Below are 18,356 nucleotides of genomic sequence, written 5' to 3'. Positions count from 1 at the left end.
TGGCTAAAGCTATTTACAACCAATAGATTACTAAGACTAGGGTTGTTGACCACTGCTCTAGTGGCTAAAGCTATTTACAACCAGTAGATTACCAGGGCTAGGGTTGGTGACCACTGCTCTAGTGGCTAAAGCTATTTACAACCAGTAGATTACCAGGGCTAGGGTTGGTGACCACTGCTCTAGTGTCTAAAGCTATTTACAACGAGTAGATCTCCAAGACTAGGGTTGGTGACCACTTCACTAATGGCTAAAGCTATTTACAACCAATAGATTACCAAGACTAGGCTTGGTGAACACTGCTCTAATGGCTAAAGCTATTTACAACCAGTAGATTACAAAGACTAGGGTTGGTGACCACTGCTCTAGTGGCTAAATCTATTTACAACCAATAGATTACCAAGACTAGGGTTGGTGACCACTGCTCTAGTGTCTAAAGCTATTTACAACCAGTAGATCTCCAAGACTAGGGTTGGTCACCACTGCTCTAATGGCTAAAGCTATTTACAACCAGTAGATTACCAAGACTAGGGTTGGTGACCACTGCTCTAGTGGCTAAAGCTATTTACAACCAATAGATTACCAAGACTCGGGTTGGTGACCACTGCTCTAGTGGCTAAAGCTATTTACAACCAATTGATTACTAAGACTAGGGTTGTTGACCACTGCTCTAGTGGCTAAATCTATTTACAACCAATAGATTACGAAGACTAGGGTTGGTGACCACTGCTCTAGTGGCTAAAGCTATTTACAACCAATAGATTACTAAGACTAGGGTTGTTGACCACTGCTCTAGTGGCTAAAGCTATTTACAACCAGTAGATTACCAGGGCTAGGGTTGGTGACCACTGCTCTAGTGGCTAAAGCTATTTACAACCAGTAGATTACCAAGACTAGGGTTGGTGACCACTGCTCTAGTGGCTAAAGCTATTTACAACCAGTAGATTACCAGGGCTAGGGTTGGTGACCACTGCTCTAGTGGCTAAAGCTATTTACAACCAATAGATTACCAGGGCTAGGGTTCGCGACCACTGCTCTAGTGGCTAAAGCTATTTACAACCAATAGATTACTAAGACTAAGGTTGTTGACCACTGCTCTAGTGGCTAAAGCTATTTACAACCAGTAGATTACCAAGACTAGGGTTGGTGACCACTGCTCTAGTGGCTAAATCTATTTACAACCAATAGATTACCAAGACTAGGGTTGGTGACCACTGCTCTAGTGTCTAAAGCTATTTACAACCAGTAGATCTCCAAGACTAGGGTTGGTGACCACTGCTCTAGTGTCTAAAGCTATTTACAACCAGTAGATTACCATGACTAGGGTTGGTGACCACTGCTCTAGTGTCTAAAGCTATTTACAACCAGTAGATTACCAGGACTAGGGTTGGTGACCACTGCTCTAGTGTCTAAAGCTATTTACAATGAGTAGATCTCCAAGACTAGGGTTGGTGACCACTTCTCTAATGGCTAAAGCTATTTACAACCAGTAGATTACCAAGACTAGGGTTGGTGACCACTGCTCTAGTGACTAAAGCTATTTACAACCAGTAGATTACCAAGACTAGGGTTGGTGACCACTGCTCTAGTGGCTAAATCTATTTACAACCAATAGATTACCAAGACTAGGGTTGGTGACCACTGCTCTAGTGTCTAAAGCTATTTACAACCAGTAGATCTCCAAGACTAGGGTTGGCGACCACTGCTCTAGTGGCTAAAGCTATTTACAACCAATAGATTACTAAGACTAGGGTTGTTGACCACTGCTCTAGTGGCTAAATCTATTTACAACAAATAGATTACCAAGACTAGGGTTGGTGACGACTGCTCTAGTGTCTAAAGCTATTTACAACCAGTAGATCTCCAAGACTAGGGTTGGTGACCACTGCTCTAGTGTCTAAAGCTATTTACAACCAGTAGATTACCAAGACTCGGGTTGGTGACCACTGCTCTAGTGGCTAAAGCTATTTACAACCAATAGATTACTAAGACTAGGGTTGTTGACCACTGCTCTAGTGGCTAAAGCTATTTACAACCAGTAGATTACCAGGGCTAGGGTTGGTGACCACTGCTCTAGTGGCTAAAGCTATTTACAACCAGTAGATTACCAAGACTATGGTTGGTGACCACTGCTCTAGTGGCTAAAGCTATTTACAACCAGTAGATTACCAGGGCTAGGGTTGGTGACCACTGCTCTAGTGGCTAAAGCTATTTACAACCAATAGATTACCAGGGCTAGGGTTCGCGACCACTGCTCTAGTGGCTAAAGCTATTTACAACCAATAGATTACTAAGACTAGGGTTGTTGATGCACTGCTCTAGTGGCTAAAGCTATTTACAACCAGTAGATCTCCAAGACTAGGGTTGGTGACCACTTCACTAATGGCTAAAGCTATTTACAACCAATAGATTACCAAGACTAGGCTTGGTGACCACTGCTCTAATGGCTGAAGCTATTTACAACCAGTATATTACCAAGACTAGGGTTGGTGACCACTGCTCTAGTGGCTAAATCTATTTACAACCAATAGATTACCAAGACTAGGGTTGGTGACCACTGCTCTAGTGTCTAAAGCTATTTACAACCAGTAGATCTCCAAGACTAGGGTTGGTCACCACTGCTCTAATGGCTAAAGCTATTTACAACCAGTAGATTACCAAGACTAGGGTTGGTGACCACTGCTCTAGTGGCTAAAGCTATTTACAACCAATAGATTACCAAGACTCGGGTTGGTGACCACTGCTCTAGTGGCTAAATCTATTTACAACCAATAGATTAATAAGACTAGGGTTGTTGACCACTGCTCTAGTGGCTAAATCTATTTACAACCAATAGATTACGAAGACTAGGGTTGGTGACGACTGCTCTAGTGTCTAAAGCTATTTACAAACAGTAGATCTCCAAGACTAGGGTTGGTGACCACTGCTCTAGTGTCTAAAGGTATTTTCAACCAGTAGATTACCAAGACTCGGGTTGGTGACCACTGCTCTAGTGGCTAAAGCTATTTACAACCAATAGATTACTAAGACTAGGGTTGTTGACCACTGCTCTAGTGGCTAAAGCTATTTACAACCAGTAGATTACCAGGGCTAGGGTTGGTGACCACTGCTCTAGTGGCTAAAGCTATTTACAACCAGTAGATTACCAAGACTAGGGTTGGTGACCACTGCTCTAGTGGCCAAAGCTATTTACAACCAGTAGATTACCAGGGCTAGGGTTGGTGACCACTGCTCTAGTGGCTAAAGCTATTTACAACCAATAGATTACCAGGGCTAGGGTTCGCGACCACTGCTCTAGTGGCTAAAGCTATTTACAACCAATAGATTACTAAGACTAGGGTTGTTGACCACTGCTCTAGTGGCTAAAGCTATTTACAACCAGTAGATTACCAAGACTAGGGTTGGTGACCACTGCTCTAGTGGCTAAATCTATTTACAACCAATAGATTACCAAGACTAGGGTTGGTGACCACTGCTCTAGTGGCTAAAGCTATTTACAACCAGTAGATCTCCAAGACTAGGGTTGGTCACCACTGCTCTAATGGCTAAAGCTATTTACAACCAGTAGATTACCAAGACTAGGGTTGGTGACCACTGCTCTAGTGGCTAAAGCTATTTACAACCAATAGATTACCAAGACTCGGGTTGGTGACCACTGCTCTAGTGGCTAAATCTATTTACAACCAATAGATTAATAAGACTAGGGTTGTTGACCACTGCTCTAGTGGCTAAATCTATTTACAACCAATAGATTACGAAGACTAGGGTTGGTGACGACTGCTCTAGTGTCTAAAGCTATTTACAAACAGTAGATCTCCAAGACTAGGGTTGGTGACCACTGCTCTAGTGTCTAAAGGTATTTTCAACCAGTAGATTACCAAGACTCGGGTTGGTGACCACTGCTCTAGTGGCTAAAGCTATTTACAACCAATAGATTACTAAGACTAGGGTTGTTGACCACTGCTCTAGTGGCTAAAGCTATTTACAACCAGTAGATTACCAGGGCTAGGGTTGGTGACCACTGCTCTAGTGGCTAAAGCTATTTACAACCAGTAGATTACCAAGACTAGGGTTGGTGACCACTGCTCTAGTGGCCAAAGCTATTTACAACCAGTAGATTACCAGGGCTAGGGTTGGTGACCACTGCTCTAGTGGCTAAAGCTATTTACAACCAATAGATTACCAGGGCTAGGGTTGGTGACCACTGCTCTAGTGGCTAAATCTATTTACAACCAATAGATTACCAAGACTAGGGTTGGTGACCACTGCTCTAGTGTCTAAAGCTATTTACAACCAGTAGATTACCAAGACTAGGGTTGGTGACCACTGCTCTAGTGGCTAAAGCTATTTACAACCAGTAGATTACCATGACTAGGGTTGGTGACCACTGCTCTAGTGGCTAAAGCTATTTACAACCAGTAGATTACCAAGACTAGGGTTGGTGACCACTGCTCTAGTGGCTAAATCTATTTACAACCAGTAGATTACCAAGACTAGGGTTGGTGACCACTGCTCTAGTGTCTAAAGCTATTTACAACCAGTAGATCTCCAAGACTAGGGTTGGTGACCACTGCTCTAGTGTCTAAAGCTATTTACAACCAGTAGATTACCATGACTAGGGTTGGTGACCACTGCTCTAGTGTCTAAAGCTATTTACAACCAGTAGATTACCAGGACTAGGGTTGGTGACCACTGCTCTAGTGTCTAAAGCTATTTACAACCAATAGATTACTAAGACTAGGGTTGTTGACAACTGCTCTAGTGGCTAAATCTATTTACAACCAATAGATTACCAAGACTAGGGTTGGTGACCACTGCTCTAGTGTCTAAAGCTATTTACAACCAGTAGATCTCCAAGACTAGGGTTGGTGACCCATTCTCTAGTGTCTAAAGCTATTTACAACCAGTAGATTACCAAGACTCGGGTTGGTGACCACTGCTCTAGTGGCTAAAGCTATTTACAACCAATAGATTACTAAGACTAGGGTTGTTGACCACTGCTCTAGTGGCTAAAGCTATTTACAACCAGTAGATTACCAGGGCTAGGGTTGGTGACCACTGCTCTAGTGGCTAAAGCTATTTACAACCAGTAGATTACCAGGGCTAGGGTTGGTGACCACTGCTCTAGTGTCTAAAGCTATTTACAACGAGTAGATCTCCAAGACTAGGGTTGGTGACCACTTCACTAATGGCTAAAGCTATTTACAACCAATAGATTACCAAGACTAGGCTTGGTGACCACTGCTCTAATGGCTAAAGCTATTTACAACCAGTAGATTACCAAGACTAGGGTTGGTGACCACTGCTCTAGTGGCTAAATCTATTTACAACCAATAGATTACCAAGACTAGGGTTGGTGACCACTGCTCTAGTGTCTAAAGCTATTTACAACCAGTAGATCTCCAAGACTAGGGTTGGTCACCACTGCTCTAATGGCTAAAGCTATTTACAACCAGTAGATTACCAAGACTAGGGTTGGTGACCACTGCTCTAGTGGCTAAAGCTATTTACAACCAATAGATTACCAAGACTCGGGTTGGTGACCACTGCTCTAGTGGCTAAAGCTATTTACAACCAATAGATTACTAAGACCAGGGTTGTTGACCACTGCTCTAGTGGCTAAATCTATTTACAACCAATAGATTACGAAGACTAGGGTTGGTGACGACTGCTGTAGTGTCTAAAGCTATTTACAAACAGTAGATCTCCAAGACTAGGGTTGGTGACCACTGCTCTAGTGTCTAAAGCTATTTTCAACCAGTAGATTACCAAGACTCGGGTTGGTGACCACTGCTCTAGTGGCTAAAGCTATTTACAACCAATAGATTACTAAGACTAGGATTGTTGACCACTGCTCTAGTGGCTAAAGCTATTTACAACCAGTAGATTACCATGACTAGGGTTGGTGACCACTGCTCTAGTGGCTAAATCTATTTACAACCAATAGATTACCAAGACTAGGGTTGGTGACCACTGCTCTAGTGTCTAAAGCTATTTACAACCAGTAGATCTCCAAGACTAGGGTTGGTCACCACTGCTCTAATGGCTAAAGCTATTTACAACCAGTAGATTACCAAGACTCGGGTTGGTGACCACTGCTCTAGTGGCTAAAGCTATTTACAACCAATAGATTACTAAGACTAGGGTTGTTGACCACTGCTCTAGTGGCTAAATCTATTTACAACCAACAGATTACCAAGACTAGGGTTGGTGGCGACTGCTCTAGTGTCTAAAGCTATTTACAACCAGTAGATCTCCAAGACTAGGGTTCGTGACCACTGCTCTAGTGTCTAAAGCTATTTACAACCAGTAGATCTCCAAGACTAGGGTTGGTGACCACTGCTCTAGTGTCTAAAGCTATTTACAACCAGTAGATTACCATGACTAGGGTTGGTGACCACTGCTCTAGTGTCTAAAGCTATTTACAACCAGTAGATTACCAGGACTAGGGTTGGTGACCACTGCTCTAGTGTCTAAAGCTATTTACAACCAATAGATTACTAAGACTAGGGTTGTTGACCACTGCTCTAGTGGCTAAATCTATTTACAACCAATAGATTACCAAGACTAGGGTTGGTGACCACTGCTCTAGTGTCTAAAGCTATTTACAACCAGTAGATCTCCAAGACTAGGGTTGGTGACCCATTCTCTAGTGTCTAAAGCTATTTACAACCAGTAGATTACCAAGACTCGGGTTGGTGACCACTGCTCTAGTGGCTAAAGCTATTTACAACCAATAGATTACTAAGACTAGGGTTGTTGACCACTGCTCTAGTGGCTAAAGCTATTTACAACCAGTAGATTACCAGGGCTAGGGTTGGTGACCACTGCTCTAGTGGCTAAAGCTATTTACAACCAGTAGATTACCAGGGCTAGGGTTGGTGACCACTGCTCTAGTGTCTAAAGCTATTTACAACGAGTAGATCTCCAAGACTAGGGTTGGTGACCACTTCACTAATGGCTAAAGCTATTTACAACCAATAGATTACCAAGACTAGGCTTGGTGACCACTGCTCTAATGGCTAAAGCTATTTACAACCAGTAGATTACCAAGACTAGGGTTGGTGACCACTGCTCTAGTGGCTAAATCTATTTACAACCAATAGATTACCAAGACTAGGGTTGGTGACCACTGCTCTAGTGTCTAAAGCTATTTACAACCAGTAGATCTCCAAGACTAGGGTTGGTCACCACTGCTCTAATGGCTAAAGCTATTTACAACCAGTAGATTACCAAGACTAGGGTTGGTGACCACTGCTCTAGTGGCTAAAGCTATTTACAACCAATAGATTACCAAGACTCGGGTTGGTGACCACTGCTCTAGTGGCTAAAGCTATTTACAACCAATAGATTACTAAGACTAGGGTTGTTGACCACTGCTCTAGTGGCTAAATCTATTTACAACCAATAGATTACGAAGACTAGGGTTGGTGACGACTGCTCTAGTGTCTAAAGCTATTTACAAACAGTAGATCTCCAAGACTAGGGTTGGTGACCACTGCTCTAGTGTCTAAAGCTATTTTCAACCAGTAGATTACCAAGACTCGGGTTGGTGACCACTGCTCTAGTGGCTAAAGCTATTTACAACCAATAGATTACTAAGACTAGGGTTGTTGACCACTGCTCTAGTGGCTAAAGCTATTTACAACCAGTAGATTACCAAGACTAGGGTTGGTGACCACTGCTCTAGTGGCTAAATCTATTTACAACCAATAGATTACCAAGACTAGGGTTGGTGACCACTGCTCTAGTGTCTAAAGCTATTTACAACCAGTAGATCTCCAAGACTAGGGTTGGTCACCACTGCTCTAATGGCTAAAGCTATTTACAACCAGTAGATTACCAAGACTCGGGTTGGTGACCACTGCTCTAGTGGCTAAAGCTATTTACAACCAATAGATTACTAAGACTAGGGTTGTTGACCACTGCTCTAGTGGCTAAATCTATTTACAACCAACAGATTACCAAGACTAGGGTTGGTGACGACTGCTCTAGTGTCTAAAGCTATTTACAACCAGTAGATCTCCAAGACTAGGGTTGGTGACCACTGCTCTAGTGTCTAAAGCTATTTACAACCAGTAGATCTCCAAGACTAGGGTTGGTGACCACTGCTCTAGTGTCTAAAGCTATTTACAACCAGTAGATTACCAAGACTCGGGTTGGTGACCACTGCTCTAGTGGCTAAAGCTATTTACAACCAATAGATTACTAAGACTAGGGTTGTTGACCACTGCTCTAGTGGCTAAAGCTATTTACAACCAGTAGATTACCAGGGCTAGGGTGGTGACCACTGCTCTAGTGGCTAAAGCTATTTACAACCAGTAGATTACCAAGACTAGGGTTGGTGACCACTGCTCTAGTGGCTAAAGCTATTTACAACCAGTAGATTACCAGGGATAGGGTTGGTGACCACTGCTCTAGTGGCTAAAGCTATTTACAACCAATAGATTACCAGGGCTAGGGTTCGCGACCACTGCTCTAGTGGCTAAAGCTATTTACAACCAATAGATTACCAAGACTAGGGTTGGTAACCACTGCTCTAGTGGCTAAAGCTATTTACAACCAGTAGATTACCAAGACTAGGGTTGGTGACCACTGCTCTAGTGGCTAAAGCTATTTACAACCAGTAGATTACCAGGGATAGGGTTGGTGACCACTGCTCTAGTGGCTAAAGCTATTTACAACCAATAGATTACTAAGACTAGGGTTGTTGACCACTGCTCTAGTGGCTAAAGCTATTTACAACCAATAGATTACCAAGACTAGGGTTGGTAACCACTGCTCTAGTGGCTAAAGCTATTTACAACCAGTAGATTACCAAGACTTGTGTTGTTGACCACTGCTCTCGTGGCTAAAGCTATTTCCAACCAATAGATTACCAAGACTAGGGTTGGTGACCACTGCTCTAGTGTCTAAACCTATTTACAACCAGTAGATCTCCCAGACTAGGCTTGATGACCACTGCTCTAATGGCTAAAGCTATTTACAACCAGTAGATTACCAAGACTAGGGTTGGTGACCACTGCTCTAGTGGCTAAATCTATTTACAACCAATAGATTACCAAGACTAGGGTTGGTGACCACTGCTCTAGTGTCTAAAGCAATTTACAACCAGTAGATCTCCAAGACTAGGGTTGGTGACCACTGCTCTAGTGTCTAAAGCTATTTACAACCAGTAGATTACCAAGACTCGGGTTGGTGACCACTGCTCTAGTGGCTAAAGCTATTTACAACCAATAGATTACTAAGACTAGGGTTGTTGACCACTGCTCTAGTGGCTAAAGCTATTTACAACCAGTAGATTACCAAGACTAGGGTTGGTGACCACTGCTCTAGTGGCTAAAGCTATTTACAACCAGTAGATCTCCAAGACTAGGGTTGGTGACCACTGCTCTAGTGGCTAAAGCTATTTACAACCAGTAGATCTCCAAGACTAGGGTTGGTGACCACTGCTCTAATGGCTAAAGCTATTTACAACCAGTAGATTAACAAGACTAGGGTTGGTGACCACTGCTCTAGTGGCTAAAGCTATTTACAACCAATAGATTACTAAGACTAGGGTTGTTGACCACTGCTCTAGTGGCTAAAGCTATTTACAACCAGTAGATTACCAGGGCTAGGGTTGGTGACCACTGCTCTAGTGGCTAAAGCTATTTACAACCAGTAGATTACCAAGACTACGGTTGGTGACCACTGCTCTAGTGGCTAAAGCTATTTACAACCAGTAGATTACCAGGGCTAGGGTTGGTGACCACTGCTCTAGTGGCTAAAGCTATTTACAACCAATAGATTACCAGGGCTAGGGTTGGTAACCACTGCTCTAGTGGCTAAAGCTATTTACAACCAGTAGATTACCAAGACTAGGGTTGTTGACCACTGCTCTCGTGGCTAAAGCTATTTCCAACCAATAGATTACCAAGACTAGGGTTGGTGACCACTGCTCGTGTCTAAAGCTATTTACAACCAGTAGATCTCCAAGACTAGGCTTGGTGACCACTGCTCTAGTGTCTAAAGCTATTTACAACCAGTAGATTACCAAGACTCGGGTTGGTGACCACTGCTCTAGTGGCTAAAGCTATTTACAACCAATAGATTACTAAGACTAGGGTTGTTGACCACTGCTCTAGTGGCTAAAGCTATTTACAACCAGTAGATTACCAAGACTAGGGTTGGTGACCACTGCTCTAGTGTCTAAAGCTATTTACAACCAGTAGATCTCCAAGACTAGGGTTGGTGACCACTGCTCTAGTGGCTAAAGCTATTTACATCCAATATATTACTAAGACTAGGGTTCTTGACCACTGCTCTAGTGGCTAAAGCTATTTACAACCAGTAGATTACCAGGGCTAGGGTTGGTGACCACTGCTCTAGTGGCTAAAGCTATTTACAACCAGTAGATTACCAAGACTAGGGTTGGTGAACACTGCTCTAGTGGCTAAAGCTATTTACAACCAGTAGATTACCAGGGCTAGGGTTGGCGACCACTGCTCTAGTGGCTAAAGCTATTTACAACCAATAGATTACTAAGACTAGGGTTGTTGACCACTGCTCTAGTGGCTAAAGCTATTTACAACCAATAGATTACCAGGGCTAGGGTTGGTGACCACTGCTCTAATGGCTAAAGCTATTTCGAACAGTTGACTATTGACACAGAATGTAACTTTTCCCCTCACTTACAGTGCTGATGAGAAAGAGGAAGAGATAGAGCTTTAAGGAATAGTGATTTAAAAAAAACGGTGCCCTAATTCCGTCTCAAGCTTTTAGGAAGTCTAGTCAAACAGATGGAATCTATGAGATCATTCTGAAACAAGACAAATAACAGCATTTAACAACCAATCACAGATCGGAAGGCCGGCGTGTCTGTGTATGTGTGTGTTACTCACTCTTATCACTGCAAAAGCTATATAAAAGTGTTATATTTAAAGTGTTTTATAGTATCTGACTGACTGATTGTCTAAATCAAATCAAATCAAATGTATTTATAAAGCCCTTCTTACATCAGCTGATATCTCAAAGTGCTTTACAGAAACCCAGCCTAAAACCCCAAACAGCAAGCAATGCAGGTGTAGAAGCACGGTGGCTAGGAAAAACTCCCTAGAAAGGCCAAAACCTAGGAAGAAACCTGGAGAGGAACCAGGCTCTGAGGGATGGTCAGTCCTCTTCTGGCTGTGCCGGGTGGAGACTATAACAGAACATGGCCAAGATGTTCACATTTTCATAGATGACCAGCAGGGTCAAATAATAATAATCACAGTGGTTGTCGAGGGTGCAACAGGTCAGCACCTCAGGAGTAAATGTCAGTTGGCTTTTCATAGTCGATCATTGAGAGTATCTCTACCGCTCTTGCTGTCTCTAGAGAGTTGAAAACAGCAGGTCTGGGACAGGTAGCATGTCCGGTGAACAGGTCAGGGTTCCATAGCCGCAGGCAGAACAGTTGAAACTGGAGCAGCAGCACGGCCAGGTGGACTGGGGACAGAAAGGAGTCATCATGCCAGGTAGTCCTGAGGCATGGTCCTAGGGCTCAGGTCCTCCGAGAGAGAGAGAAAGAAAGAAAGAAAGAAAGAAAGAAAGAAAGAAAGAAAGAAAGAAAGAAAGAAAGAAAGAAAGAAAGGAGAATTAGAGAGAGCATACTTAAATTCACACAGGAAACCGGATAAGACAGGAGAAATACTCCAGATATAACAGACTGATCCTAGCCCCCCGACACATAAACTACTGCAGCATAAATACTGGAGGCTGAGACAGGAGGGGACAGGAGGGGAGAAAGAGGGGTCAGCAGACACTGTGGTCCCCTCCGATGATGCACCAGGACATTGACTGGTTGATGTATTGGTTAATTGACTGGTTGATGTATTGGTTAATTGGTTAATTGATGTCTGTTTTACATCATTCTAGGGTATAAACTACCTGGTAGAGAACAAGCTTCTGGAGAGGAACCCTCAGCCAATAGCAGAGTTCCTTTACAAGGAGGAGGGGCTCAATAAGACTGCTATTGGAGACTACCTGGGAGAGAGGTACAGTAGGGACATGGTTATGATGATGATGATGATGATGATGGTGATGATGGTGATGGTTGTGGTGATGATGGTGGTGATGGTGATGATGATGATGATGGTGGTTGTGGTGATGATGATGATGATGATGGTGGTAATGATGATGATGATGGTGGTGGTGATGATGATGATGGTGGTGGTGATAATGATGATGGTGGTGGTGATGGTGATGATGGTGGTGATGGTGATGATGGTGATGATGGTGGTTGTGGTAATGATGATGATGGTTGTAGTAATGATGATGATGGTGGTGGTGATGGTGATGATGGTGGTGATGATGGTGGTGGTGATGATGATGATGGTGGTGGTGATGGTGATGGTGGTGATGATGGTGGTGATGTGATGTGATGGTGGTGGTGATGTGATGGTGATGGTGATGGTGGTGATGATGATGGTGGTGGTGATGATGGTGATGGTGGTGATGGTGGTGATGGTGATGGTTGGTGGTGGTGATGATGGTGATGATGGTGATGGTGGTGGTGATGATGGTGATGATGGTGATGATGATGAAGCAGCGATGGCTGAGGGGAGAGGATAAAGGGGGAGATATTCGAGGAGTTGGGAGATACTGAAGTCATATCAATAATAATATGATGATAGCTGTTGTAGTTAGTGTCTCCCCGTCTGCTCAGTCTGCTTGTGTCTTTACAGAGAAGACCTCCACCTCCAGACACTGAAAGCCTTTGTGGACCTCCATGAGTTCTCAGACCTCAACCTGGTACAGGCACTGAGGTAGGTTGACGGACTGTTCATCAACTAACCTTTCAATTCTCAGCTATGTTAAAATGACAGAATACATTTGGTCAAATAACTGTAGACGATTTGGGCTGAAGTTGTAGTCTGAAGGCAGAACACAGGAGCTCTGTGAGCCTGACTGGTCTGAACCCCCTGTCTGAATGTCTGTCTGTATGTCTCAGGCAGTTCCTGTGGAGTTTCCGTCTGCCCGGCGAGGCTCAGAAGATTGACCGCATGATGGAGACCTTCGCCACACGCTACTGTGACTGTAACACTGAAGTCTTTCAGTCTACAGGTGTGTGTGTGTGTGTGTAGATGTACTGTATGTGTTCTGATTTCCCTGAAATAACAATATAAACTGAGTATAATGTCTACATTTCTCTGTGTTCCCTCAGACACCTGCTACATCCTGTCATTTGCCATCATCATGTTGAACACCAGCCTCCACAACCCCAACGTGAAGGACAAGACCCCTATAGAGAGATTCATCTCTATGAACAGAGGCATCAACAACGGAGGGGACCTGCCCAATGAGCTGCTCACGGTGAGACACAACAGCCAATCAGAGAGGCCACATAGGTCACATCATCAGGAAGTAGTAGTTCATTGACCAATGAGATGTTCATGGCGAGACACAGCAGCCAATCAGAGAGGCCACATAGGTCACATGATCAGGAAGTAGTAGTTGGTTGACCAATGAGATGTGTATGGTGAGAAACACCAGACATTCACAGTTTTAATATAGGTAACATGACCCTGAAGTATTGGGATCGGCCGCTATCTAGCTATGGGGTTTGGTTTGTTTGGTTTGAATTCTACCTTGATAGCGGTGGAAAAATGTAGTTGCATAAAAACTAAACATATGTCAAACCAGGAAATGGCCCTTACCTCATCAGCTGGCTTCTCTGCTGTCTCTCTCTTCAGAAACTATACGACAGCATCAGGAACGAGCCCTTTAAAATCCCAGAGGATGATGGGAACGACCTGACTCACACCTTCTTCAACCCCGACAGGGAGGGATGGCTCCTCAAACTAGGTGAGACACCCAACAACATGGTCATGATATCATTTAGCTGATATACTTCTTAAATACTGTTGCTCCTTGAGGAGCTCCGTCCTTCACAGATATCCAGAGATGTTATTAGCTGATATACTTCTTAAATACTGTTGCTCCTTGAGGAGCTCCGTCCTTCACAGATATCCAGAGATGTTATTAGCTGATATACTTCTTAAATACTGTTGCTCCTTGAGGAGCTCCGTCCTTCACAGATATCCAGAGATGTTATTCGCTGATATACTTCTTAAATACTGTTGCTCCTTGAGGAGCTCCGTCCTTCACAGATATCCAGAGATGTTATTAGCTGATTTACAACTCACACCTGGAACATTAAAAGCCAGCACCGACCCTTTCCTGTTCGACTCTGTAGTGTAGTGGATCAAAGCAACAGTAGGATGCCGTCTAGATAGTAAACAGACCAAAGCCGTAGCATATCTAGAGTATTTCAGATGTGTGTGTTTGGTTGGTCAGGAGGCAGAGTGAAGACGTGGAAGAGGAGATGGTTCATCCTGACTGACAACTGCCTCTACTATTTTGAGTACACCACTGTAAGTCTACTATTTTGAGTACACCACTGTAAGTCTACTATTTTGAGTACACCACTGTAAGTCTACTATTTTGAGAACACCACTGTAAGTCTACTATTTTGAGAACACCACTGTAAGTCTACTATTTTGAGTACACCACTGTAAGTCTACTATTTTGAGTACACCACTGTAAGTCTACTATTTTGAGTACACCACTGCAAGTCTACTATTTTGAGTACACCACTGCAAGTCTACTATTTTGAGAACACCACTGTAAGTCTACTATTTTGAGTACACCACTGTAAGTCTACTATTTTGAGAACACCACTGTAAGTCTACTATTTTGAGTACACCACTGTAAGTCTACTATTTTGAGTACACCACTGTAAGTCTACTATTTTGAGAACACCACTGTAAGTCTACTATTTTGAGAACACCACTGTAAGTCTACTATTTTGAGTACACCACTGTAAGTCTACTATTTTGAGTACACCACTGTAAGTCTACTATTTTGAGTACACCACTGTAAGTCTACTATTTTGAGTACACCACTGTAAGTCTCTCCTACCTGCCTACTCCTCTATGTCCATCCCTCTCTCCATCTCACTGACCCCTTTCAATACCTCTCCATTCCTCTTTTAAGTTCATCTACATCTCTCATCCCCTTCTCCTTTCTTCCTTTCCTATTGCTTTTCATCCCTCCATCTTCTTCCCCGCCCAATGAAAACATTCCCTCTGCATCGGTTATATCCCTCCATACCCCTCCTTCCTTGGTCCCTCCCTCCATCCTCTACTGCAACTCCCTCCATCCCTCCCTCTCTAACCTCCTTCCTCTAACCTCATCTCTCTCTACAGGACAAGGAGCCCAGAGGCATCATCCCTCCCTCTCTAACCTCCTTCCTTCCTCTAACCTCATCTCTCTCTACAGGACAAGGAGCCCAGAGGCATCATCCCTCGCTCTCTAACCTCCTTCCTCTAACCTCATCTCTCTCTACAGGACAAGGAGCCCAGAGGCATCATCCCTCTGGAGAACCTGTGTGTGAGAGAGGTGGTGTATGCACGCAAACCGGTAAGAATACAATACCCTTAGACACTCATCCTTCAGTGTGTGCGTGTGTGTGTGAAAGAGTGTGAAAGAGAGAGGACCAGTAAGAACGCACTACTCACCCTTACTTATCCTTCCGTGTGATTGACTTGATTGCTCCTGTCTGTCTCTCTGTGTTCCTCAGTACTGTCTGGAGCTGTATAACCCCAACAGCAGGGGTCAGAAGATCAAGGCGTGTAAGACAGAGACAGACGGCAGAGTGGTGGAGGGGAAACACCAGTCGTACATGATCTGTGCTTCTACCGCCGAGGAACGAGACACATGGATAGAGAGCATCAGGTACGTAGAACGCCTGGAAGAATACACTGGTGGGAGGAGCTATAGGAGGCCGAGCTCATTGTATTGGCTGGAATGGCATCTATGGAACGGAGTCAAACGTGTGGTTCCCATGTGTTTTGATGTGTTTGATACCGTTCAATGTATTCTATTCCAGCCATTACAATGAGCCCATCCTCCTATAGCTCCTCCCTGTTCCAAACACACACACACACACACACACACACACACACACACACACACACACACACACACAGATATAAAACACAGTGACTAGGGTCTGGCTTCAATGATGGACTCTTTTGGCAGAGAGCAGCTATGTCACTGCCTACATCGATAAGAACATTTGAAAAATTCCTGGGAGTCTGCCGACCAATCAGGAGGCAGACATGCCAGAACGTCGTGATTCAAAACCAAAGTTTGCAGGCCAAACCTTTGCAGTGGTTTTAGTGAAGGTAGTTTGCCACTTGCGAAATGCACTCATTATAAAGAACCTCTGTGGTCTCCATCTTGACAGCTACTATTTAGTATTTGGTTTAAGCGGTAGAGCAGTGACCTAGAGAGTGACGTACTGTAGTTCCTCTATGTTGCCTAGGTTGGGCGTTTAGAGGCTCCACACGCTCTCACAAAACCATTAACAACCCAGCATCCTGTTATCTCACGTTACAGAGCCAGCATCACCAAGGACCCCTTCTATGACCTGGTGTCGGTGCGTAAGAAGAAAGTGATCAACCAGGCTCCCCAAGACTGAGACAGGACAGCACCCCCTGTGGATCAATCACAGTACTGCATCACAGAGGGAGATGGAACCCCTACAGCAAATAGTTCAATCAATAGACTTTGGTTCAGGTTCAGTGGAACTGACTAAGCATTGGGAACCTGGACACTTTCAACAGTGAGAATGAGGACTTTCTACCTTAAAAAGGAATTAGAAATGAACTTTTGTCATAATGAGATTTGAGGGATCATTTTTTGTTGTTGCAAGAAGAGTTTCTGAGAAGACTGCTGGGGGAAAGACTGATTTGGACTTTTATCTGGATTAAAAGGGTGGAACTGTGTACTGTCTGGAAGTGTGACTTCTCATTTGAACCACGGCCGTGTCAAAGGACTTCCTTCTTATCCTGTGAGATGAAATACTGTCATTGTCAACAGCTGTCAACGTGACCTGTACATACTGTTTGTTGATAAGGTGACAGAAGCGAAGCCAAGAGAGCGGTTTCTCATGTGTACATACCACAGATAGATACGACCTCAAGCATGGCTGATTCCACCTACTGTCCTTGTATGACTCTTTGATTGTGTCCCAAATGGTGCCCTATTCTCTATACAGTGCACTACTTTCCACCAGAGCCTTATGGACCCTGGTCAAAAGTGGTGCACTAAATAGGGAATAGGGTACCATTTGAGATGCAGACCTTGTCTGCTGTTATAAGACCTCTGTGTCTTTGGTTTATCATACCTGTTCTATGTACTGGATGTACATCATGCTAATAGATACCACCTCCAACGTTGCTGGCTTCACCAACTGTACTAGGGCGGCAGGTAGCCTAGTGGTTAAGAGTATTGGGCCAGTACCCACGAGGCTGCTGGTTTGAATCCCCGAGCCCCCTAGGTGAAAATCTTTTGATGTGCCCTTGAGCAAGGCACTTGACCCATAATGCTCCTGTAAATTACTCTGGATAAGGGTGTCTGTTAAATGACTGAAATGTATTTGCCTCTGTATGCTAATACTGTAGAGAGGATCTCTGAGTCGCCTGGTTATTGTATCTGTTCTGTCTATGTCTATAGATGAGACTGTATTGGTTAGAGAGAGAAACCATCACATCTCACCAGGAAGTCAACACAGTATTTATATCACAGAGGTGAATAGAGATAGCATGCAAACACACAAAGAACTCTTCTGTCACCATCATGCCATACAAGCACCAAACACACACAGAACCTGGGAGTACATATACAGAACCTGGGAGTACATATACAGAACCTGGGAGTACATATACAGAACCTGGAAGTACATATACAGAACCTGGGAGTACATATACAGATTCTGGAAGTACATATACAGAACCTGGGAGTACATATACAGAACTATTGTCTCTACCATGTTCTTTTATTCATGTTTTTTTTTTTTTATCTTGTTCTTTAATTGTTCAATTGATTATTTAATAAATGGCATAGAAAGGCCATTGTGAACATGTCCGATTACTGGGTGGTAGTTGCCTGTAAGCACAGATCTAGGATCAGCTCCCTTTCTCCCAGTCCTATTCTCAACCATCAGAGTTAATGTTAAACTGACCTTAGATCAGTGGTCAGGGGCAAATCCACCAGTAGGGTGAGAGCAGTAAGTCCTGTTTTCAGTCAGAAGGAAAGGGACACCTGCATGTTCCAGTTGAACACACACACACACACACACACACACACACACACACACACACACACACACAAAAAAAAAAACAGGTTCCTCTATCTCTCACTTCCTCTTACTGTTTGTTTTGTGTGTGTGTGTGTGTGTGTGTGTGTGTGTGTGTGTGTGTGTGTGTGTGTGTGTGTGTGTGTGTATGGACGTGAAGAATAGTAAACAAACAAAAATTTGACCAATTGGGGAC

At 43.7% G+C, this 18,356-nt stretch overlaps 1 protein-coding gene across 1 annotated transcript in view; it reads left to right on the top strand.

The window, feature by feature from the left end:
• LOC106593908 (cytohesin-4) overlaps positions 1-17,934 on the top strand; it is an 86,318-nt gene extending 68,384 nt beyond the window's left edge. The window contains exons 5-13 of the mRNA XM_045708430.1: positions 11,893-12,011; positions 12,702-12,782; positions 12,968-13,080; positions 13,181-13,329; positions 13,710-13,821; positions 14,314-14,390; positions 15,367-15,438; positions 15,599-15,753; positions 16,420-17,934. Of these exons, the coding sequence (XP_045564386.1) occupies positions 11,893-12,011; positions 12,702-12,782; positions 12,968-13,080; positions 13,181-13,329; positions 13,710-13,821; positions 14,314-14,390; positions 15,367-15,438; positions 15,599-15,753; positions 16,420-16,501 (960 nt within the window). The 3' untranslated portion in view covers positions 16,502-17,934. The remainder of the gene's footprint in view (positions 1-11,892; positions 12,012-12,701; positions 12,783-12,967; positions 13,081-13,180; positions 13,330-13,709; positions 13,822-14,313; positions 14,391-15,366; positions 15,439-15,598; positions 15,754-16,419) is intronic.
• The last annotated feature ends 422 nt before the right edge of the window (positions 17,935-18,356 follow it).

The sequence above is a fragment of the Salmo salar genome, chromosome ssa02 (assembly GCF_905237065.1).
Source record: "Salmo salar chromosome ssa02, Ssal_v3.1, whole genome shotgun sequence".
Classification (NCBI taxonomy): domain Eukaryota; kingdom Metazoa; phylum Chordata; class Actinopteri; order Salmoniformes; family Salmonidae; genus Salmo; species Salmo salar.
The sequence above is the reverse complement of the archived record's forward strand: the minus strand, read 5'-3'. Positions and strand labels throughout refer to the sequence as shown.